Genomic DNA, 24,545 nt, shown 5'->3' on the forward strand with positions numbered 1-24,545 from the left:
CTAAGAAGGAAATAAAGAAAGGCACATTACAGACCTTTTTTTTTTGACCTTATTTTCTTGATTTCCTACAACTGTTCTGGTATACTATGTTTAATTAGTGCTTTTATTTACTATAATTAGAATTTCTAACATATCATAAAATCCACAGGCAAACACTACACTAAGAATATTCCTACATGAACAAAAACCTCTAGTTTATTAATTAAAACAAATTATATGTCATAAAACCAACAAGCCTACAATTTGATTTTCTATGCATTTTTACCCATTTATGTGGAAGCTTATAGAAACAGTACTGGGGTACTGTAATACAAATTAGAATCATAATGTTTAACATTAAAAAACAATATTCTAACATTCTCTCTCTTTTAATAGGTTAGATAGTCTACAGAGAGTATGCATCTGATCGGTCTTGACCATGCAGAACTCTCCACACACAGATCTATGACAACAAATTTGAAAATGTTTAAGGAATGACTTATTTATTAAGAAAATTAAAATTTCCCAATGATCCACAACAAAAGAAAAGTTAAACAGAATATTTACTATAAAACAGAATGAAAAGGTGAGTAAATATGCCTCAGGTTCTGGTTAATTATAAAACAAGATCATTGCATGATATTTTTAAACTGTACTTTATCATGAAAAACGTTAGAAATAACCCTAATTTATTTTATATAAACAGGATAAATTTATACCAAAGATAACACAATATATAGAAAATTGGAATTAATCCTAATTATGATAGGTACAAAATTCTCAAATTAGAAATTAGCAAATATCTGGCATATATTAAAATAGTAGTACATTACATTAAAAAAAAGAAAAAAAGGAAAGCGTATAAGAACAAGAGGAAAATATGAGTAAATTACATTATAACCTAGGTGTGGGGAAAGTTAGCTTCCTAACTTTGACTCAAAGTCCAGGGGCAATATAAGGAAAGATTTATAAATTCAATCCAAAGAAAGCAAAAATATCACAAATAAAACAAACCTTTGTATAGCAAAACTGTAGAAGCAAGGATAAAAGACAAATGACAAACCAGGGGAAAATACTGGCAGTGTGTATAAAGGACTGATATTCCCAATATGCATATAACTTTCAAAACCTGAGGGTAGAAAAAGATAAAAAATGGACAGAAAAATGGGAAAAGGACAGGAACAACAATTCAGAAACGCACACAAAACACAAAACAGCCATTATACATAGGACAGGATGCTCATCTTCAATAATAATAAGAGAAATCTAAATTTCAAGTATACTAAGATATCATTTTAACCTACCAGACTGGCAAAATTAAAAGCCTGATATTGTATTAAATGATGAGGCTAGGGGAATCAAGCACTTTGATATTTTGCTAGTGTGACTGTAAATGGATATAAGCCTTTTGGCCAAGCAATCACACTTCTAGAATTTACCTTTTACATATCCTTGCAATATGAAAATACAAATGTGTAAGATTATGCTTTTCAGTATTATTTGTATTTTCAAAATTTTGGAAACTATCTAAAGGCTCAGACATGGAAGACAGATTGATAAAATCATGGTCCATGCAGATGGGAGAGAGCACAGAGGGTGTGCTATGCTACTATTAAAAAAAAAAAAAAAGAATCGGGGTGCCTGGATGGCTCAGTGGGTTAAAGCCTCTGCCTTCCGCTTAGGTCATGATCCCAGGGTCCTGGGATCAAGCCCCACATCAGGCTCTCAGGGAGCCTGCTTCCTCCTCTCTCTCTGCCTGCTTCTCTGACTACTTGTGATCTCCATCTGTCAAATAAATAAATAAAAAAGAAAGAAAGAAAGAATCTTCCTTAATTGATAAGGAGTGTTCCCCAGGACATATTGTTAAGTGATACAAGAGAAATGTGAAAAAGCATAAACAGAGGGCTACCTTTTGTGGGAAATACAGAATAAGAAAGAAAGTTTACATGTATTTGCTTAGTTTATCTAAAGCAAAGAATAATTTAACCAAAGAGAGTATAAATGATAAAGCAAATGGAACAAAATGTCTTAAGAATGAAAAAATGTTAAAAAGTGGTTATGTTTGTAGAGGTCAATTGAGTCAAAGAATATACAGGCTATTTTTGGAGCATTTTTACAAATTTCTTGTAAGCTGGAAATCATTTCAAAAAGGATGTTAATAATATTAACATAATAATAATCATAATATAGTATGACCAGTGAAATCATTTCTAGGAATGTAGGAATGATTTGAACTAAAAGAAAAGAAAGAAATACTTTAAAACATATGAAAAGGTCATTTCATCAAATAAGATTATGTAGCCATTAAGTAAAAATTCTAACTAAAATAATGGTAGTAAAAATCATTAAAATTTGATGAAAACTATCAAAATTAAACAGGAAATTTATTCAAAAAAGTGAACCACATTTAAACCATTTCAGTCAAATCAGGATATGGACAGGGATTTCTGCTATCAAAAGATGCAATTAAGACAGAAAAATAGGGCGCCTGGGTGGCTCAGTGGGTTAAGACGCTGCCTTCGGCTCAGGTCATGATCTCAGGGTCCTGGGATCGAGTCCCGCATCGGGCTCTCTGCTCAGCAGGGAGCCTGCTTCCTCCTCTCTCTCTACCTGCCTCTCTGCCTGCTTGTAATCTCTCTCTGTCAAATAAATAAATAAAAATCTTTAAAAAAAATAAAAAATAAATAAAAAAGACAGAAAAATAAAATACTTAGTATAAATATTATGGAGAAAGATAAAATTAGTTATTTTCCCCCAAAACACTAATTACTATAGGTTTTATTTGGCTGAAAGAGTGAAAGATTTCGTTTCAATAAACCAAGTGGACTTAAGATTTTAGATTTAATTGAACCAGACCAGGCCCTACTCAGAGCAAGTAGTTGCTGGATAAAAAAGAATAGATACTCAGAGAAAACAATTGCAAAGTAGACATATCAAGCTGTTGATTATGATAATAATAAGCCTGATAAAAGAAATTATAAACATTTCTAACTATATAAAAACTTAAAAAATAATTATGCCTAAAGTTACCAGAAGCAAGGTCAATAGACAATTTATATCTTTGAAAAAAATGATTTATAAGGCAGATGACACATAAAGGGTCTATAACTTCAAAGACTTCTTACAAATTGATGGGTAAAAAAGACTAATAACCTAATGGGAAAAAAGCATAATAGCTATGAAGAGACAGATAATAGAGAACTGATTACAAATAGTCAGTAAATATATGAAAATATGGAATAAAGATAACATAAAGTAAGATATCACTTTATGCTTCTATTACTGGAAAAATACAATAAGGTCAATAACTACTATTGTTAATAGAAATGTGGGAAAAAGTGTTTTTAAATATGTGGAAATGTGAATTGATAAAGTGATGTGGTAATACCTACTATAATTTAAAATACACATCCTACTGGGACGCCTGGGTGGCTCAGTGGGTTAAAGCCTCTGCCTTCGGCTCAGGTCATGATCCCAGGTCCTGGGATCGAGCCCCACATAGGGCTCTCTGTTCAGTTGGAAGCCTGCTTCCTCTTCCCTCTCTGCCTGCTTGTGATCTCTGCTGTCAAATAAAAAAATAAAATCTTAAAAAAGAAATACACATCCTACAAACCCACTCCTTGGAATCTATACCTTAGAAATAAATACAGTAATATGTTAGGATATAGGTACTAATATAAAAATTGTAGTATTTTCTTAGTGGCAGTATTCATCAGTAGGAGAAGAGTTGAACTGTGGCACATTCACAAATTCACAACTGTGCATAATATAAAAAAAGAGAGAGAAAGAAAGAATGGGAGAGAAAGAAAGAAAAAGAAAAAAAAAAAGAAAGAAAACCGCTTCTTGCAAGAGAGAGTAGATATACATGCCCTAATTTATCCTGCTAAATACAACTGGTAACTGTGGACATCAGGTATAAAACAAATGCAAGCATCTTCTGAAAGGCAGAAGGAAGACCAGCTAAGGACCTCAGGACCTAAATGTAGTTAATTCCCTGGGGTTTTCTTTATGCCTCACATATCCCAGACTGTTTGCTGGAAAAGCTGGTAACCAGGAAACACCACTGGATGCAGACCAAAAAAGGCCCAACAAAAGCTGGCTCTCTCTTTAGCCAAAGGAGCGTGAAAGGGACAGCATAGTTGGACAGGAAATTTTAGAAAATAATTACTCTACTGCAGCCAAACAGCCCAGGAAAAAAACAAAACGATATCCCCTCCCTTACCAAATCAGCAAAGGCTAAACAAGGACTCCTGCCCTCACCAGAATTTAGCAAGGCACCCAACACTCCCTGCCAGTGATGGTGTTAAAACAAGCTGAGTAAGCAGGGTATGGAATCACTCAATGACAGCATCAACTAATATGGTACAATCAACATTTCACCCAAATAGCAACAGAAAGCATATTCTTTTCAAGTGTTTACATGACATATACCAAGATAGATCATACCCTGCACCATAAAACAAGGCTCAACAAATTTTTAACCATTGAAACAATACAGAATGTGTTCTCTGAACACAATGAGATCAAACTAGAAATAGATAGCAGACGGTTAACAGAAATTTCCAAATATTTGGAAACTAAACAAACACACTTGTAAACAATCCATGGGTCAAAGAGGAATTTTCAAGGGAAAGAAAGAAAAATGCATTAAACTAAATGAAAATGAAAATACAACATATCAAAATTTGAAGGACACAGCTAATGCAAAGAGGGGTTTATTTATAGCATTAAATGTATATTACAGAAGAGGAAATGTCTTGTCAATATCTAAGATTGTATCTCTGAATCTGGAAAAAATGGGGCAAAATCAACCTGAAATAAGGAAAAGAAAGGAAATAAAAAATAAAAGCAGTAATCAATGAAACTGAAAAAAAAAAAACTAAAGAAAATCAATAAAATAAAGTGTTTGTTCTTTCAAAAGATCGTTAAAATTAGCAAACTACCAAAATCAAAAACTTTTTCTCTGTGACATGATAGTTAAAAAGGCAAGCTTTAAGCTAAGAGGAAATATATCAAACCACAAATCTGACAAAGGACTAGTATCTAGATTATATAGGGAATTCTCCAAACTCCACAATGAAGAAAGGAAATAGCAAAATCCATGAAAATACATTTCACTTAAGAGTATATCAGATGATAAACAAGTGATGAAAAAATTTCAAAATCGTTAGCCATTAAGGATATGATATATGTACTTAAAACCACAATGAGATATATTACAACACACCTATCAAAATGGATTAAAAATTAAAAAAAAAACAAAAGCTTAAGCCAGAAAATGCTAATGAGAATGCAGAAAAACCCTATCACTCATATATTATTGGTGGGAGTGCAAAATGATACAGCCACTCTTTTTTTTTTTTTTAAAGATTTTATTTATTTATTTGACAGAGAGAGAGATCACAAGTAGGCAGAAAGACAGGCAGAGAGAGAGAGAGGGGGAAGCAGGGTGCCTGCTGAGCAGAGAGCCCGATGTGGGGCTTGATCCCAGGACCCTGAGATCATGACCTGAGCTGAAGGCAGAGGCTTAACCCACTGAGTCACCCAGGCACCCCGATACGGCCACTCTTAAAAGCATTTTGGAAGTCTCTTTAAAAATCCAAACATGGAACTACTGTACAACCCAGCAATTGTCCTCTTGGGCACTTATTTAGTAAAACAAAACTTATGGTCACATAAAAACCTGTACATGAACATTTATAGCAGCATTATTCATAATACATAGTAAACACATACCATGAAGTTCTACTCAACCACAAAAGGAAATGAACTACTGATGCACAAACAACCTGATGAATCTCCAAAAGTTATGATGACTGAAAAGAGTCAACCCAAGAGGTTATATACTGTTTGATTCCATTTATATAACATTCTTGAAATGACAAAATTATAGAAAAAAAATTTAAAAACTTAGTGGTTGCCAGAGTGAAGGAAGGTGGTGTTGAGAAGGAAATGGGTGTAGTTAAAAAAGAACATTAGTTGGGTGCCTGGGTGGCTCAGTGGGTTAAAGCCCAAGTCGGGCTCTCTGCTTGGCAAGGAGCCTGCTTCCCCCTCTCTCTCTGCCTGCCTCTGTGCCTACTTGTAATCTCTCTCTCTCTGTCAAATAAATAAATAAATAAAATATTATAAAAAAAAGAAGAAGAAAAACATTAGTGACCATTGTAGTGATGGAAATATTTTCTAGTTTGATGTTATCAATGTCAAAAATCCTGGTTGTGATAGTGTACCATTGTTTTGCAAAATGTTACCATTGGGAGAAACTGGAGAAAGAGTACATGGGAGCTCTCTATGTTATTTCTTACAGCTGAATATGAATCTATAAGTATCTCAAAATAAAAATTCAATTAAAAAAATTTTAAGGGCACCTGGGAGGCTCAGTGGGTTAAGCCTCTGCCTTCGGCTTAGGTCATGATCTCAGGGTCCTGGGATCAAGCCCCACATCGGGCACTCTGCTCAGCAGGGAGCCCGCTTCCCTCTCTCTCTCTCTACCTGCCTCTCTGCCTACTTGTGATCTCTCTGCCAAATAAATAAATAAAATCTTTTAAAAAATAAAATAAAATAAAATTTTAAAGGAATGTAAATGTGGAAGAAGTGTGTGTGGGGGGGTGGAAGGACACAAAGAAAGATAATTTTTTTCTCTATGTCTATATGACCTTGTTTTTGTTAGACAACGACACACACCATCAAGTAAAAGTCTGGAAAGAAATACATCGGTTCTTGACGTGGGTTATCTTATGTGGGTGAAGCAGAGAGGGCACTCTGAGGGGAGGTAGGGAGAAAAGGATTGCTAAAGTGCAATTTAAAAAAATGAAAGAAAAATTTTACTGAAACTATACATATATAGGTGGGTAATATGCACAAAAAATTAGAGCAAGATAGCTAGTATTAGATCTTTGTGATCTCTGAGTATGCCTATACTATATTAAGAAGACAAGTTTTATAGTAGTATATTATTATACTTCTATTTCGTATAGATCAAACAAAGCATCCAGCTTCTAGGTATGAGTGTTAGGGTACCAACGTCTGCAAAGACAGCTACCAATAAGTCCACCGCACCTCTTTTGGGGTAGTTTGTAATGCAGCAGTAGATACCACAGACATGTTTATAGGAATGTAAATGTTTCTAAGAGAAAAGAGAACATAGTGAACAAAAACTTACCTATCAAAAGTGGTTGCTTAGCAGTGGCAATGGGAATGAAAGGCAAGATGATTAACTGTGACTTTAAGAGTCTTTATATTGTTTCACTGGTTTCTACAATTTGAAAAAAATCAGTTACAGAAAAAATTTACAAGGAGAAATAAAAATGTTCTATGTTCTCTTTTCTTGTTGGAACTGGCCTTTGGAGATGTGCTCACTCTCATTTTATTGTTATTTCCTATTTGCTGCAGCATTCCACGGCCCACAGTTTCAGACATTTGTGTATAATGTTGGTTTCATAAACACATTTATAAATCAATTTACCTTAAAAATAAGGTCCAAAAATATATGCATTGAAAGTGGCTGTGGATTGGCAACTAACACATTCTTAATCTCCTTTAAACATGCTATAAAAACTAAGCAGGAGATAGGCATTAACAAAATTGATTTGAAAATATTCTCAGTAATGCAGTCTGTAAGACACATTAGAAAAGTGCATTAGCTCACAGAACATTTTATCAGCCTGTAAAATTGTCACCAGCTTCTCTGTTCTGAACAGTGATACAGCAATGATAAGTCTGCAGGAAATTTATCAGAAGTATGAAAAAAAATGATAATGTTTTTGCTCTGGGTTGCAGTTTTCATTTTTATTAACTTTTATATTTATTGGATACTTGATTTCTTTAGGATCTTCTTGGACTTCTGATAGGTCCTAAAATTCGTGGCCAAGGCCATTTTCATTAATCCAATTCAACAGATTTATATCTACAGTGTCTACTACATGCTCTGGACACTGTGCCAGGTGCTTGGAGAAAGAGAATGAGAGTCTTAAAAAAAAAAGTAGAGGAATTGCCAATAACAAGATAATGATCTAGTATGAAGAGTAAAACATTTAAAAAGACTAAATAATGTGGAGGAGGTAGAGCCATTAAAAACTAGACAAAGTATATTCCATTTGAGCTGCTCTTAAGGATAGCAGGAATTGGCAGGCAGACAAGATCGGGAACTATATTCTGGATAGAGTGGAAAATGTGGGGAAGCAAGGAAGTGTGAAGAGCCTGATGCAACTGAGGAAGAAAATGTAGTTCGTAAGGATGAATGGATCTGATTGGTAGGGTGTGGAAATGACGGAAGTAGCACAATACTGAAATCAAATACACAGGCTGTTTTTCCAGAAGGCTGCCAGTTCAGGGCAGGAAAGGATACTCTTTTCAACAAATGATGCTGGAACAACTGGACATCCACATTCAGAGGATGTCCAGAGTCAGATTCCCTCCTTAAACCACACACAAAATTAATTCCAAGTGATCACAGACCTAAATGTAAGTGCTAACACTATAAGGCTTTTAGAAGGAAACAAGGGAATTAATCTTCATGAACTTGGGTTGGGTTAGGAAAAGGCTATTTAGATACAATATCAAAAACATGAGCAACAAAGGAGAAAAAAAAACTAGATACAGCTGAACTTATAAAATTTTAAAGTTTGTACTTCAAAGGACATCATTAGGAAAGTGAAAAGATAGAATGGGAGAAAATATTTGCAAATCATATATCTAATAAGGCCTTATATACAAGATCTATTTTAAAACTCCTGACATTTAACACTTTTATTTTTTTAAAGATTTTATTTATTTGACAGAGAGAGAGCAGAAGAAGAGGGAGCAGCAGGCAGAGGGAGAAGCAGGCTCCTCACCAAGCAGGGAGCCCGAAGCAAGGTTGGATCCCAGGATCCTGGGATCATGACCTGAGTAGAAGGCAGATACTTAACTGACTGAGCCACTCAGGTACTCCCATCCAAAGCTTTTAAAAAGACAATTCAGTTTTAAAATGGGCTTAAAAAGAAATCTTTAAAAAAATATTTAACAGACATTTTTCCCAAAAAAGCAGATACATGACCAATAAACATGTGGAAACTGTTCAGCATCATTAGTAGTTGGGGAAATACAAATCAGAACCAGAATGAGATACTGCTACTTCCTACCCACTAGGATGACTATAATAAAAAAGACAGATAATATATTGGTGAAGCAGTGGAGAAACCCTCATTTGTTGTTGCTGGGAACTTGAACTGGTGCATTCTACCACTTTGAAAAAAAGCTTGGCAGTTCCTCAAAAAGTTTAACACCAAATTACGATATGACCCAGCAATTCCAAATAGGTACCTAAGAGAAATAAAAATGTTCACATAGAAACGTGTAAATGAATATTCCTAATAACAGTCATGATAGTCAACAAGTGGGAAGAATCCAAATGTTCATAAACTGACAAGTAGTTAAACTTAATGCAATATACCCATATAATGGAATATTTTGCACAAATAAATAGCAGTGAAGTATTGATATATGCCACAATATGGATGAACGTTGAAAGCATTATGGTGAGAGAGTAACCAGTCACGAAAGACCACAATATATGTGATCCCATTTTTATGAAATATCCAGAATAGGCAAATCCAGAGACAGAAAGCAGTTTAGTGGTGGCCAGGAGTTGGGGGCAGAATTGAGGGGAAATAGGAGAATAACTGCTAAGGGGGGTAGGGTTTCTTTTTTAGGGTGATGAAAAATGTTCTCAAACTGACTTTGGCGATGGTTGTACAACGAAAAACTTGAATTATACACTATATATGGATGAACTGTGTGGCATATAAGTTATATCTCAATAAAGTTGTTTTAAAAAAATCTAGGTTATCCTAAAAAACAAAATAAAAAACAAACAGACTCCACAGTCAGACAGCCTAGGTTGGAATCTGTGTTCTTCCACTCACCAGTTATGAAGCTCAGAGCAAGTTGCTTTATCTCTGCTTTACCCAATTTCTTCATCTATAAATGAATTAGTAATTCCAGCCGAGATCTCAAGGGATATTTTTACCAAGGTGGAATTTGGGCAGGTTTCAAAAACAGTGTTTTTTTAGATTGTGAGGTAAACCTTAAAAGGAACTAACACTTTCAAGAGCACCTAATGTGTGCCAGGGTCTGTGCTAAGTCTTCTATGTACATCAGTGCAGCTCGTTCCTCCTGCTTTGTACTTACGGAAAAAAGTGACAGTGAGAGCGAAGGGTCAAGTGACCAAGTAGGGGTTCAACCTTAGAGTCAGGGTCTCCTGCATCTGACCCGAGTAAGCCTCAGAGGAGGGAATGGGTGATCAGAGGGAGGGAGTGAGGTGAAGTCTGTCTGGCAGCCTAGGTTTGGGTGGGGTGAAGTCTCAGCGTGCTTAGGAATTTAATGGCTAGACAAGGTTTCTGGATTTCAGCCTGTGGGTAATAGGGAGCGCAGAAGTACTTATCAAAAAAGGCCATAAGCAGTAGGGGTCTGGCTATATTTTTATATGTAAAAATCTAAATTTATCTTGCACGTTATTATATAGCTCAGTTGTCCCTTTCAGAAACCTTGCAATGTTACTCAAAATAGACACAGTCTGACAAGCTTGCTTTTAGTGAGTTTTCCAGAAAAGAAACTGGCTTGCTTCCACAATTGAAAGATGACTTAAAAGATAAATGAAAATTCTATCAGAGTCTGAGAATCTGTTAATTTGATCTGCTCATTGTTATCAAATAACAGACCAATTTTGATGTTTTAGAGCCAAGAATAGATAATAGAAACCTTTAAATCTTATTAAAACCCTCAAGAGATGAATAAAAACTGTTAGTCTCACCTTATACAAGAACTCAGTGAAAAGGAAAACCACCCTATATGTAATTATTCAAGTGAATAGCTGATATGTACTGTATATTTATTTATCCTATGCTGGGTTTGAGGATTTTTTTGTTTTTGGGTTTTGGGTTTTTGACTAGTACTGTCAGCAGCATGAAGCCTTGCCTATTCCGCCTAGTTGGAAAGATTTGTCAAAAGCCACAGAGTGTCCAGCAAGCATTTGAAGTGTCTAGGGACTGGCGAAGCTGGTATGCCAAGGTCGCCACCATGCAGCTGAAGGACCGGGTAGCAAAAATGCACTCAGGCCCGTTGCAGGTGGTAACCCGAACTCAAGCCATGCCACTAGCTTAGTGCACCTGCATGTGAAGTCCGGAATGCAAGGCTGTTCTTCCTCTCTAAGCCAGCACTTCTAAATGGAGACCCTCCATCTACTAGTATGGGTGCCCTTGGGGGCATTTTTGTTTACTTCAACAGTGGGAAATTTCTACAAGAATTTAGTGAGCAATCCAAAAAAATCATAGGACAGGACTGCACAGTGAAGGACTCCTCTGCATTTAACATGATTTCCAAATCTCCTGCCACCCAAGCTATCTGAGCTCTCTGAAACTAAACCTTAATTCCAATATAGATAAAAATAAAATAGTTTTGACATGATTTTAATACAAACTGAATTTTCCAACAATTCAACTACCATATAAATCTTCAAAAAACTTTTTTAAAAATGTAGTGCCTGATGGCTCAGCCAGTTAAGCAACAGATTCTTGATTTTGGCTCAGGTCATGATTTCAGCGTCATGAGATCGAGCCCGGCTTTGGGTTCCATGCTCAGTGCGGAGTCTATTTGAGATTTTTATCTCTCCTTCTTTTTCTGCCCCTCCCCCCTATCTTTCTCTCTCAAAAAATAAATACAATCTTTAAAAATAAAAGTAAAAGTAAAAATTGAAAAATAAAATGGAGTCAAGAAGCCCTGAAAGAAAAGCTCTTACATACGTACCACTCATTGGAGCCTCCATAACCAACAAAAAGTAGAAAGATACAGATTACTATGACAATGGAGGACATTTTTCAAATAGGAGTTTCATCTCCTGCTTTTAAGGAAAAGAAGGAAGATCCCTCTCTGCCCCAGCAACAACATACTAACCACCGCTTGCAACCAATGAGAAACGGAATCAACCATGAACTTTTTCTTCTCCAAAGGACTTTTGTTTAATAGAATCCTCCCCAATTTCCTCCTAAAACATAATAGAAGCTCACCCTTCCGCCATCTCTTTGGACTTGCCCACGGCTTATCATAGCTTGCATGTCCCAAATTGCAATTCCTCTTCTATTCCCCAATAAACTCATTTTGCTGGTAAAATGTTATTTTATTTTTAAGGTTGACAGTTCCTACCCTGCCCCATGTTATAACACAGGGAGTTAAATATTGTGAGACCATGCATTAATAAAGTCCAGCTCATTTGCAAGAATATCAAACTTTCTCATTTTCTCCATATTAATAGTCAACATTTTGTCTTGGTATCTCATCTTTACTTTAATTAAGGTTGTTTTCTCTTGCTTTTAATCACATACTTATCAGAATCATTCTAATTTTACCCTTACATCCACTCCTTCGTTTTCCTATAACAATTCTATCAAATGGCTTCTCATATTTTTACTTCTTTTAAGTCTAAAACTATTCATTATGAGTGTTGGACTGTTTCTTTATATCTTCTCATACAGTCAGTCTGAACATTGTATATTAAATATATAATCATATAACTACTAATTACTTTCATTTTTATTTCACTTACTAAGCTTAAGTCATTGTTTCAGTTTTTGAAATTACAGGTATCTGCTATCTATAAATTTCCTTTCAGAACAGTAAATAGAGTTTACCAATTTATTATAAAACTTTTTATGAAATATTTGTTATATTGTCATCACTGTACTGTTATTATTATAGCATTATTGTATTTTACATTTTATATCTGAGAAAACAATGTAATTTATTTGAGATAACACATAAAGAATGAGCTTTGATATTTTAAAACAGAACCTTGGCTACTTACTTTATTCTCAGTTTATAGACCTCTGCTCACCATTAAAATGTTTTATCATTCATCATTTGGGTCCCCAGTAAATATGTTGTAGTTTGAAATGATTATGAGAACTTTGTAATAGAGCTATTATTATTAAAAATAATAATGCCAGCAATAACCACCATATATTGGTCATCATCTATACTAATGCTGAGGCACCATACTCAGAACTTCCCATCTATTACGACAATAATTGGTCAAATAAGTATGTTATTTATGGTCACAGATGAGGAAACTGAGGCTGAAACAGTTCAGTAACTTGTCCTTGATCAGGAGGCTGGGAAGTGACAGAGGCCCACACTCATACTTCAGCCTCTTTTTCTCCAACGCCCATTGTACTGTCTCCAAAAAGAACAATGTTTTTTAGTTTTGCTCAAGAAAAATAAAACCTAAGAATATTTTGAATTGCAAAAGAAGGTAGGAGTGCTTTCGATGACTCCATTAAGGAAATCAATAATTCCTGCAAGTATTTCAAATCAAAATGATGGAGGGAAAGACATTGTAACTCACACTGGTGGCTTACTGATTTTCACTAGCTATGCCATGATGATCTCCCCTTTCTCACCAGTTGGGATTGATTTACCCACTACTGCTCTCCACAGGACCACATCAACACCAAATTGCATAGTGACCTATAAAAAGATGTTATAACTTGTGCTGTCCAATACAGTGGAACTACATCAGCCCATGTGGCTACTTAGCATTAGAAATGGGACCAGTCCGAATTGAGATCTACTGTAAAGTGTGAAATACTTGCCAGGTTACAAATATTTAATATAAAAAAAGAAATATCTCCTTAGTTTTAATTTTTGTTATATGCGAAAGTAGTATTTTGGAGATATGGGCTAAATAAAATGTTATTAAAATTGATTTCACCTGTTTCTTCTTATTTTTGTAAATGATTTTAAATAGATTACAAATGACATATTTGGCTCACATTTGCAGTTTGCATTATAGTTCTATTAGCACTGTTGTGAACCATATGTATTTTCAAACAACCAACCTTAAAATCAAGTCATGGAAAAAAACTGTTGAAGAACAAAAGCAAAACAACAAATTAATGAAACTCAATACTTAGTCTACCAGTTAGGAGATGCATAAACTTTGATGAATCATTTCATACCTAGCAATCATTTAATACTTCTTTTGCAAAATCAAGATAATAACTATATGCTTACCTCATAGCATCGTTACAAATATAAAATAAATACTTATTTCATTCATTTATTCATCTGACAAAAATATAGGGATACAAGGAGCTTATAAGTGGGAGTTACAGAATTTTATAGGAGCCATAACAGAGAGCATCATAAAGTGTCTGTGACTGGCTAACTCTGCTTGGGGATTAAGGAAAAATTCAATAGAGGCATTAGCCTCTAATTTGGCTCTTGAATATGAAGAGGGATTTTCCAACTAGAGAAGTCAGAGAATATTGTGTCTTCATGTCTCCCAAGTGTGAAAGCAGGGTGTGCTCATTGAATGGGGAAGGGGTGTGGGTATGGGTGTGGTTAAGTCTCTGGCATATAAAGAGGAGGGGGGGAGGAGCTAGCACCATGTTTCCAATGTTGGAAGGTTCTGAGTTAGAAGGTTCTGATGCTGACAGCTGAAAAAAGAGGAACTACAATTACTTGTTCACTTTTGGTGATGGTGTGCATATTCTAATGTGATCTTAGAATCTTTGTTCCTTTCTTAAAGGAGGATGTTAACAAAAGGTACAAATATAAACTAAAAGGACTTAATTGAATAGTATTCAGTTACTAACTTCTGTACAAAACTGTGTGGGGCAAAATATTCTATATATATATATTTTTTTTTAGAGTGAATGCTTAGCTCTTTGGGCTAGGGCAATGCTTCATAAAAGGGCCCACCTTTTCACAGGATAATTACAGGTCTCCCTAGAGGAAAGGGTAGCACACAAGACAACTAGAGCCTACAAGAAATAATTTGGACTTTTCAGTATTTCCAAAGACTGAATTAGTTGCTGGAAATAAATATATATCAAAGTTACTCATCTATACTAATGCTGAGGTCAAAATGATTGAAATTTTTCCAAGGGACTATATTTATATTAAAATTACAATGAAAATAATGGTATATGATACATTCAAGATTATATATTTGAGCATAAAATATTTATAAAAGGCAATTTCAAAAGAAAAATTATGGCTGCCTTTTATTTCTACTATTTTCTTTGGAACACTTTTTATAGGGATTGCATTTCAAGAAAAATAAGAATAAACATCAACTAATCACAAATTTGTTTACAAGTTGTGGATAGATTATAGAACCTCAAAATGAAATTGTGTTTTATTTTCAACATTAAATTTCCATAATTTGAGGAATCAATATGCTCTACATAAAATTAGAAAGACCTGTTTTTTAGACAGCATGTAAAATAAAATCATGTCATTATTGAATAGAAATTTTTAATTTTTTTCCTTTCATATCATGAAATAAATAGGACATAAGACTAAAAGGTTGTTTTTCAGCTAAGGTCTATTCTTTACAATCAATGGTATTGAGCAACAAAACAAATTGATATGTCAGTGTTTCTGACTGAAGAGATTATTGATTATATCAAAGAAGGATTCTTATAACAAGATAATATTCGTTCCCTGTTGACAACAAATTAGCTACAAGTATTGTAATTGCTTTCTGCTTCTCTGTTTTCTGGTCATGACCTCATCTTTGCAAGGTCTCTCATCCTCCAGAAGAGCCTGTTTCATTTCCTAGAACACCACAAAAGGAAGAAACCAGGTTCTGATTCGTCTTTCATCATTTAGGGTTTGCCCAGGTCTGGTTTCCTCCAAAGGCACTTTAGAAGCAACAACAGCAACAGTAAGACCAAATGTCTTGCTTTGCTTTTGGTCTCCAGAACTCATTTCTTTCTAAAAAAAAATAAACAATTAAATAAATAAAATTTAAAAAATTGCTACTTATTAGGCGATATTTAGGTAAAGGTTCACTAACCATATTTGCAAAAATAATGTTTTCTTGATTTTAAGGATCCTGCTTGTGTCCCAGGTGTATTTATATTCTAAGTAACAGCAGAAATAGAAATGTAACATATAATATCTATGTGTTTTCCTTCTGTGTATTCTGTTTATTTATTCCCTTTCCCACTAACTGTGAGTTCCTTGAAGGAAGGCACTTTTTCTTCTTTGTGTTCATTATGTAATGAAATACAATGTCTACTCAACAAATTTATGTGTACATAAAACAGAGTAGTTGAAGTTTATGGCAGACAAACCATAGCAACTAGCAACACCACCTCCCCCTACCATCCTTAATGTCCCCTGACCCTATACTTCCTGGAAAGTATTTGTTTAGTGAAAAGTATATGGTCTTGAAAATCAAATAACCAGGTTAAAATTCCAACACAGACATGCATTGAGCAATTCAACCTCCTTGATCCTTACTTTTTTATATGTATAAAGTGAGGACAATGTCTCCTATGTTGTAGGAATTTTTGAGGATTGAATGAATGTTCATAAGGAATGTATCGTAATTCTTGCCTGGGATGTAAAAGGCACTCAGTAAATACTGATCCTCTATCTTCCTCTAATATCCCAAACTTATCGTCTTCAAACTGGTACTTAGCAATGTGCTAAGACGGTCGCAAAGCCACTGGATAAACAGGATGGTCATCCTGCTGCATAGACTTTCCTGGATGGCATATAATTATATTAATATAAAAGATTTATTCAAGGGTTCGTTTAGTCAACAAATGTTTTTGAGCATCTGTTATGAAACAGCAGTCTCCTGCGTGCAAGGGATAAGATAATGAATAAGATACGGAGTTTCTGGTCTAGTGGGACGGAAGAAAGGGAGGGAAGGAGAGAGGGGAGGGGGAGGGCAGAAAGAAGTTACAATTTTTAACAAGTGCTGTGAGGGAAACAAAGAGCTTGCAGAGACAGAAACCTGTGGCGGAAGAGCCAACCTCTAGAGTGGGCAGAGAAGGCTTTTAAAAGCAGGTGGCATTTAAGTTGGATAATAAGGACACAGCCATAAGAAGACTTAGGGATAAGCATCTGAAGCAGAGGGAACAGCAAAGCAAAAGTCATCTGAATTCCTCAGATAAAACAAATTTCATATTTGCTAGCTTGGCAATTTCCCTGACTCCCTACTAGTCAGGGCTTTTTGGTAAATATTTGGGAAATATTGTACTGGGGGCCTTGAATGCCAGGTGCAAGAGGTAGGAATGGCAGATAAAAATCACTCTTTTCATCCTTCTATAAAGTTAGCAGCTTGCAAGAACTATAACTAAGCATTCAGAATAAACTGATATAACTCAAATACAGAGAGAAAGATTATATAGCTAGATTTATATACCGCTTATGAGGCACCTGCAACTCAAGATACGGATTCACACTAAAATAAAATAAAACTAAGTTTCCTCTCGGCACACTCATGCTTTCCTTTTGCCTCATGTGATAGCATTCTGCCACAAAATGGTAATTGCTTCTCTTTATCCAGACATAGGAAATCACAATTCCAAAACTTATTGAATTATTTTGAATTTTGTTACTAACAGATTTGCTGGAAAGTATTGGTTTCACTGCAGAAATCCTCAAGAAAGGATTTAAGGTAGGTGAATTTCTTGAAGGAGGGATACTTTTATCTTTTTTATCTTTGTGTTGTTAATACCTTGTATAGAGCCAAAGACAAAGATGTTCAATGTATACTTGATGAATTAAAAAGAAGTTACAGTTTCCAATTCCGATTGGTGAGGGGTACCAAGAATCTCTTGAACCCAGGCATTTGTCATTATGATTAAATTCCAGGGAAACAGAAGAATATGTACATTCCATAGTATAGGCTTTTGTTTGTAATCTTTGTTTGACTCTACTTTTGGCTCCACACATACTCTATCTCCAACACTTACGAAACTCTGTCTGTGACCAATCCTCATAATCTTGATAATAGGACTGACAAAACACCATAACACAATGAAGCTGAGAAGGCAGAAAGGAATTAATTACAGTATTGCAGGAAGGATGAAGAGTTATGGTCACAAAGCTACTTTTGAAACTGTTCTTCGAGGAGTTAGCCCTGTTGCCCCAGAGAAATTACTGAGGGAAAAAAAAAAAAAAGCAAGTGATTTCTTCAGAAGTGACCTTATTTTTCTTAGGCTTTGAAATTGTTTTCTATATGGGAGAGAAATTTATTATAATCTTGAGGCAAAATATACATAAAATATGCTAAGAATAGCATAGCCATGCAAGATCCAAATATTCTTGGTAGTGAGGAATGCTGGAATTTAGCTTTGGTATCCCATTTACAAATTTAAAGAAATGAAAAATACACACAATGGGAAACTAATTTCAAAGACAGATTAAGTCAGCCAGAACTATATGGGTTAATTTTTTAAGTACGTACATATTTGTGAACATTTATATTCATGTTTCAAAGGTAAATTTTCATTCTGTTATGGAATCCATACCATAATATGTACCATTCATTTCTTTCTCTCTTTTTTTTTCTTTGTATCATTCATTTCTATTTTGACTTTTTATCCAACAAGGACCACCCCATAAAAGGCACGAACTCAGAGAATTTACAGTACTGTTACCATAGCACATGTTTCCTCCTTCACTAGGCTGAGATATCTTAGCCCTGATGGACAGTTTAAACTACTTAGGAAAAGAGTGTGGCTATCCTGTGATACCCTCTCTTAATCTAGTAATAAAAGCGATAATACTGGCTGGCCTTTAGACCACATCATTGTACCTCAGCTTTTTGGCTCAAGATTGCTATTGCTTTGGGTTCTGCATTTATCCCTCACCAGTGTCTAAGACCAGGGGAAAATGAGGATAGGCCACTTTAACACACAAGAAAGAATCATCAGAAGTCACCTTACAAGGACAAACAGAGCCTTGATCACAGTCACATCCTTCTCTGATGTCCCATTACACCTTACATCTGTATATACTAAACAGCTGCCAATAGATCTTCCAACTGGCTGCTCTATTATATCTCAGGTAAAACATACATATAGAGAGAAGCTCCCAGATACTCCAATCAAGAAACCATCATAGGGGGCCAAATTAGAAGTGAGGGGAGCCCATTTCACATTTTACAAACAGCAGGAAGGAATGATCATTAAATATTTAAGTTGTGAAAATAATTTAATTTGAAAGAGGAGATTGAAAAAAAAGAGGACAGCTATAATTGAAAAAAACCCAAATTTATGTACTGTTTTACATTTGCATGGAAATTTGAATTAGGCTTCAAAAATTCTCCTCTGATTTACATGTGCAGAAAAATTGTTCTAAGACATCCTTCACCAATATTTCCTACTCCCAGAGTACTTTCCATAAATATTTATGTGAGAAGTGATTTGACTCTTTCCTAGTTTCTGCTGGCCCGCTTGCCTATTCAATTTTTTAAAATTTCTGTCAAAATGAAACACTAGCTGGTGGAATGGATAAGCGGCTAAAAATGTAGTCTCTGGTCGACTGAACCCCCACTGCATGATACCTGAATATTCACAGATAAGCTCCACATCCAATCTGGTACTTCTCACCACATCAGAGCCACCGAACTGAACCTCCTCATTGGAGATTTGTTAGAAAACTACTTGCCATTTCTAGCCAGGAATTAACTGCAGTTTTTTTTTCTTTTATTATTTATTCCCTTAACTCTAGCTTTTCTATGATGGAAATTATCTTAAGTTGGATATGCTTATGATAAAAAGAAAATAGATCGAACTTATTCTAGTTATCAAATCTCCATGGGTAACTATTTGTCTTAAAATTCAGATGCTGCTCATTTCTGTCAGTCCCTCATTTGGTCATTTCTGGAGGTCTGCATGTTCTTTGCTGACCTAAATGTAGTATCAACTCCTTGAATTCAGGCTGGAATTTCAACGAGAGAGATGAAGCACAGAGGGTTCTAAGTACTTACTATTGGGACACACTCACACGATCTTGAAAAGGCTTTGCTTATTTTCCACTTAGGCTTTGGGTGGTTGAGGTTTAGTACTATTAGAATCTCAAATATAATAAGTGAATATGGACAAAATTATAAATACTTGATGCTACAAGAATTTCGCAGAATGGCGGGGCAAAATCTGTTTGCTGGCTTTAGTAGCAGAGCTGTCCCAGCTGTCTCACTCAAGACATTTTCATTACAAAATTCCAGCCAGCCACTTTGCCCTGTGGTCCAGTGTAAAGGTTCCCTTGCAAATCTCCTAAGAGACAGCACAGCAGATGACTATATCCCAAAGTTCTAGTGCTGATACTGATCCAATCTGAACTGAAGCTGAGATCTTGGGTTTGTGAATATGGTTTTCCAACAATTAAAGAAAAAGGAGCATTTGAAAATGGAAACAATGAGGGTCACCAATATAAGTGAGGGCAGCATGAGACGATTATAATCAGTGGCATTATTTGACAAGATTATTTAAAAAACAGGCTTATAGATATAAACTCAGAGGAAAGAAATTTTAATTTTACATTGAACTACCCAAATGCATATAATCTTAATATAATATAAAAAGAATAATATGTGGAACCACAAAGTTTTTGAAGTGGTTTCCATCTGTGTATAAGAATTTAAGTGACCATATAAAGTAAGGAAAAACAAGAAGATTCAAAGTGATGTATCCACAAGGATTGCGCAAATAAAAAAAAAAACTTCAAATAGTACAACACATACTACACAGTTGGTAGGAAGTGGTGGTTCAGAGAGAGGTTAGCTATTATTTTATGTAGTCATTTAAATAAGAGATTAAATAAATTAAGATGCAAAACACTGATTTACACAGAACATTTCCAAATACGGAAGCTATACAAAAAAAAAAAAAATTGCTACTCTTCATTATTGTCAAGAGGATTCATATTCTAAGCAGTTGTTCCTCATAGGTGCAATATTTTATTTAGTTCCTATTAAATCTATACTATATGTTTCAAGATAAGGACTGGCTATGGAAAGGTATTTCATTCTGGGTAAAACCAAAAATGGGGATTAAACCCTAATATGGGCTGCATGACACCTAGTGAAAAACTAAGTGAACTTATCCAGGCTTCAAGATGTAGGACATACTCTAATTTAACATCATACTGTGACTATCGATTATTCAGCAAAACTCATGGGATGCTTAAATTTATAGTGACTGGGCAAGGCTCTTCAAACAACTTTGATAAGCAAATAGAGTAAAACATCCTTTCAAGAAGACTTACCTGCTCTCTCTCTGTGTTGTTTGTCAGAGAGAACCTGTAAAAAAAAAAAAGAAAGAAAGAAATCACAACATCTTAGTATCTCAAAATTACACTGCTTTCATCAATAATAACATCATCAAGTTTGAAAAAAAATCAGATTGTAAAATTGGAACGAATGACCTCCATAAATGAAAATAAAATGCCACAAGGGTATTAGGATTGAATAATTTTAGACTGAATAAATTGTTTGGGATAATAAACATAATTAAAACGTTTATTTACAAGGAAAATGTGTTAAGTTTGTTCTTTTTTACATTATATAAAAATTCACGTTATTCTACGTCCATTTTGTGACCAAAGACTCAAGTCTAGTTTTTATCTTCTACTCCACTGTCCTTGTGTCACCAACAACCTCCTTTGTGCTAAAATCAGTCCCTACCCCACTTTCTCTGTAACACTCCAACAGCCAAGGCAGCTGAGCACTTCTCCTTTCTAAATTTATCTTTCTGGGATTTTGTTTTCTCACACTCTCCCTGCTTTCTATTCTATTTCTCTACCTGCTCCTTCTTATTTTCTTGGTGGGCTCCTTTTTCACTTGTGCCCTCTTATATGTTGATTTCACTTACTTTTGTTTTATTTTGTTTTGTCAAGCATTGCTCAGGGCCTCCTTTTCTCACTCTGCATTTTTTCCACTCTGCATTTTCTCATCTACTTTTCATCCATATTCTGATAACTCCAGATTTATGCCTTGACCATATCTCTAACCTTGAGCTCCAGGCGAATAGAGGAAACTCTTACTGGATATCTGCTTTGGGACATTTCCAAGATACCGCAAATTCCATGTGTTCAAAGCCCAACATTATGCACCCCCTTACATGCACACCCAGGGTCACACTGATCCTTTTTCTGTGTTCCCATCTTACTGAATGGCTTGACCATTGCTATGGACTGACTGTGTGCTCCCCACCCACCCCAACACCAAATTCATACATTGAAGCATAATCCCCAATGTGAAAGTATGTGGAGGGAGGCCTATGGGAGGTATTTAGGTTTGGATGAGATCATAGGTGTGGATCCTCCAAGATGGGGGTGGTACTCTTAAGAAGATGAAGAGCTCAGAGCTCTTTCTCTGTAGGTGAAGACACAGCAAGAAGATGGTGATTTGCAAGCCACAAAGCAGGCTCTCACCAGTCCCCGAATCTGCCAGTACCCTAATTTTAGACTTCCAGCCTTCAGATCTTGAGATATAATGTTTGCTGTTTAAGCCACCTAATCTATAGCATTTTTGTTATAGCAGCCTGAACTGACTAAAATAGGTATCTACCTGGTTGCTCAAATCAGAAACCCAAAGATCATCCTGACTCTTTCCTGTCCTTCTAGTTAAATTGTTGATGCCTACTCCCAAATCTTGCCTAAATCCATCTACTTCTTTTCATTCCTATTTCCACCTGTGAGCAACATTTCTAGCTGGATTCTAGTCTTATTCCTCTCCAAACTATTCACACCCAGTGTGATCCTTCCAAAATACAATTTCATCATGTCATTCCTTGTAAAACTGTTCCCCATTGTCCTAAGAATAAATACAGTTTAGATCACATGCTTAAGATCATATGCTTAGCAATCGGAAAAGACAGTGACTAGCTACATGACCTTCAGAAAGTTGCCAAATTTCTCCAAACCTCACTTCCTTGTCAGTCAAATGGGGTTGCTTTCAGGAGTAAATAAAATAATTCATGTGATGTGCTGAGTAGCAAGTGTGGTGTAGAAGAGACATATGATGAACATTTGTTGATTTTTCTGAAGTATAAATTCCAAAAAACAAAGACTGGTATTTTACCAGTTTTTTCAAAGCATCCAGTAAATGATACTCTACAGGAGTCAGGCATGAAGGAGGCAAAATACTGATGCAGTTAAAGCTTTGTCTTTGATATCGCAGTTCCTACCCAGCCCATTTTTTATTCTCTCTTCTTCTCACTCTACTCTATGTCTCTGCTCATACTTATCTGGGTACAACAAATCTACAAAAGAGTCAATTTTCCCAAGGATCTCTGCAGTTTAAAGAGTACCATCTGACAATACACACCAAGTATTGGCCTCTTAACAGTAAAACTTCAGACACTCTCACAATGAGGAGGAAAAGTTCTCTCCACACTTCTCAGGTAATAACAAGAAGGTGACTACTTACTGCTCTAGAAAGAACCCAACCTGACAGCAGATGGTAGCTTAGCATATTTATTTATTTACTTAGTAGTAGTATAGCATATTTAGATGGTTCTGACTTGGTCTGGAAGCAAATTTAGTAAATGATTATTTAATTTAGAATAGCATGTAGAATAAAATTAGAAAGTAAAATAACTTACATGAACAGTTATCTTCTAAATATCTAAATATCCTTTAAGCATCATAATAATGTTTTAGTCATCATACAAAGAAATAACCCAGTAGAATTCAACCTGAACTGTTTAAGAATTCTCACTTATGAGAAACTACCACAGAGAAATTTCAGCCTGAGGGCTTATAAAGAAAACAAAACCTATTAAGTAGGCCTCCTCATCCACTCCTTCAGATTGAGTGCTAACATAGCTACTCAGATGTTAATAAGAAATAATCCTTCACAGAAAAATTAGAAGTTAGATTACCTGATTCCAAAATAAATTGATACAACCTAGGTGCAAGAGGGATTCCCAGATAAAACAGACTATTTGATTAAGTATGGTTGATTATTATACAGCTCTAACTATAAAATGTTACATTAAAGACATATAGAATTTGAATCTGATAAATATAAAAATTGATATGGAAATATGAAAAATATTAATTGTGAGTGCCCTGATGAGAAAAAAATGTAGAAATTAAATACCTAAGATTAGCACAACAAAAATTAGTGCTCTTGAAAACTGAATGTATTTGGAAAATATTACTGAAGTTCAAAGATTTCAGAGGTATTTAAAAATGAACCCTAACATAATAACCATTTAAATAGTACATGAAAAGTTAGAAGCAGAGGTATTGACACTCATTTCCCAGGAAAACTGATGTGGCAAAGAATAAGTAAATAAATGAATAAATAAATAAATATTTATTATTAATTATATTTATTTGTATGTATTTTCTAGAATATGTCAGTTCTAAACATTTATAAATGTGATGGAGAGCATATATTTCCTTATAGACATACAGCAATATTTTAACATAATAATTTTCATTAAAAATCACGACGCCAGGGGCTTGAAGAAGGAGGAAATGGGAAGCTATTTAACGGGTACAGAGGTTCAGTTTTGCAAAATGAAAGCAGTTCTGGAGATAGAGGTGGTGAGGGCTGCATGGCAATGTGAATACTTATGTCACTAAAGTGTATAATTAAAATGGTTAAGACAACAAATTTATGATATGCATATTTTTCTACAATTAAAAAAGACACATAAAAAATCTCTAGATGCATATATTCTATTGTAACTCAAACCCCTTTAGGCCCTGGCAATATATCACATTGATAGACTATCTCTAAGAACTAAAATGTGACTTATGGGCAGTTAATA

At 35.0% G+C, this 24,545-nt stretch overlaps 1 protein-coding gene across 2 annotated transcripts in view; it reads right to left on the minus strand.

The window, feature by feature from the left end:
- The window catches only part of STARD13 (StAR related lipid transfer domain containing 13), a 523,155-nt gene that overhangs the window by 284,592 nt on the left and 214,018 nt on the right, over window positions 1–24,545 (minus strand). For both annotated transcript variants that reach the window (XM_013044890.2, XM_004770802.3), the window contains exon 4: window positions 21,028–21,061. In XM_013044890.2, coding sequence (XP_012900344.1) covers window positions 21,028–21,061 — 34 coding nt within the window. The remainder of the gene's footprint in view (window positions 1–21,027; window positions 21,062–24,545) is intronic.

This window comes from Mustela putorius, unplaced genomic scaffold, assembly GCF_011764305.1.
Source record: "Mustela putorius furo isolate JIRA1106 unplaced genomic scaffold, ASM1176430v1.1 tig00003942_pilon_pilon_pilon, whole genome shotgun sequence".
Taxonomy (NCBI): domain Eukaryota; kingdom Metazoa; phylum Chordata; class Mammalia; order Carnivora; family Mustelidae; genus Mustela; species Mustela putorius.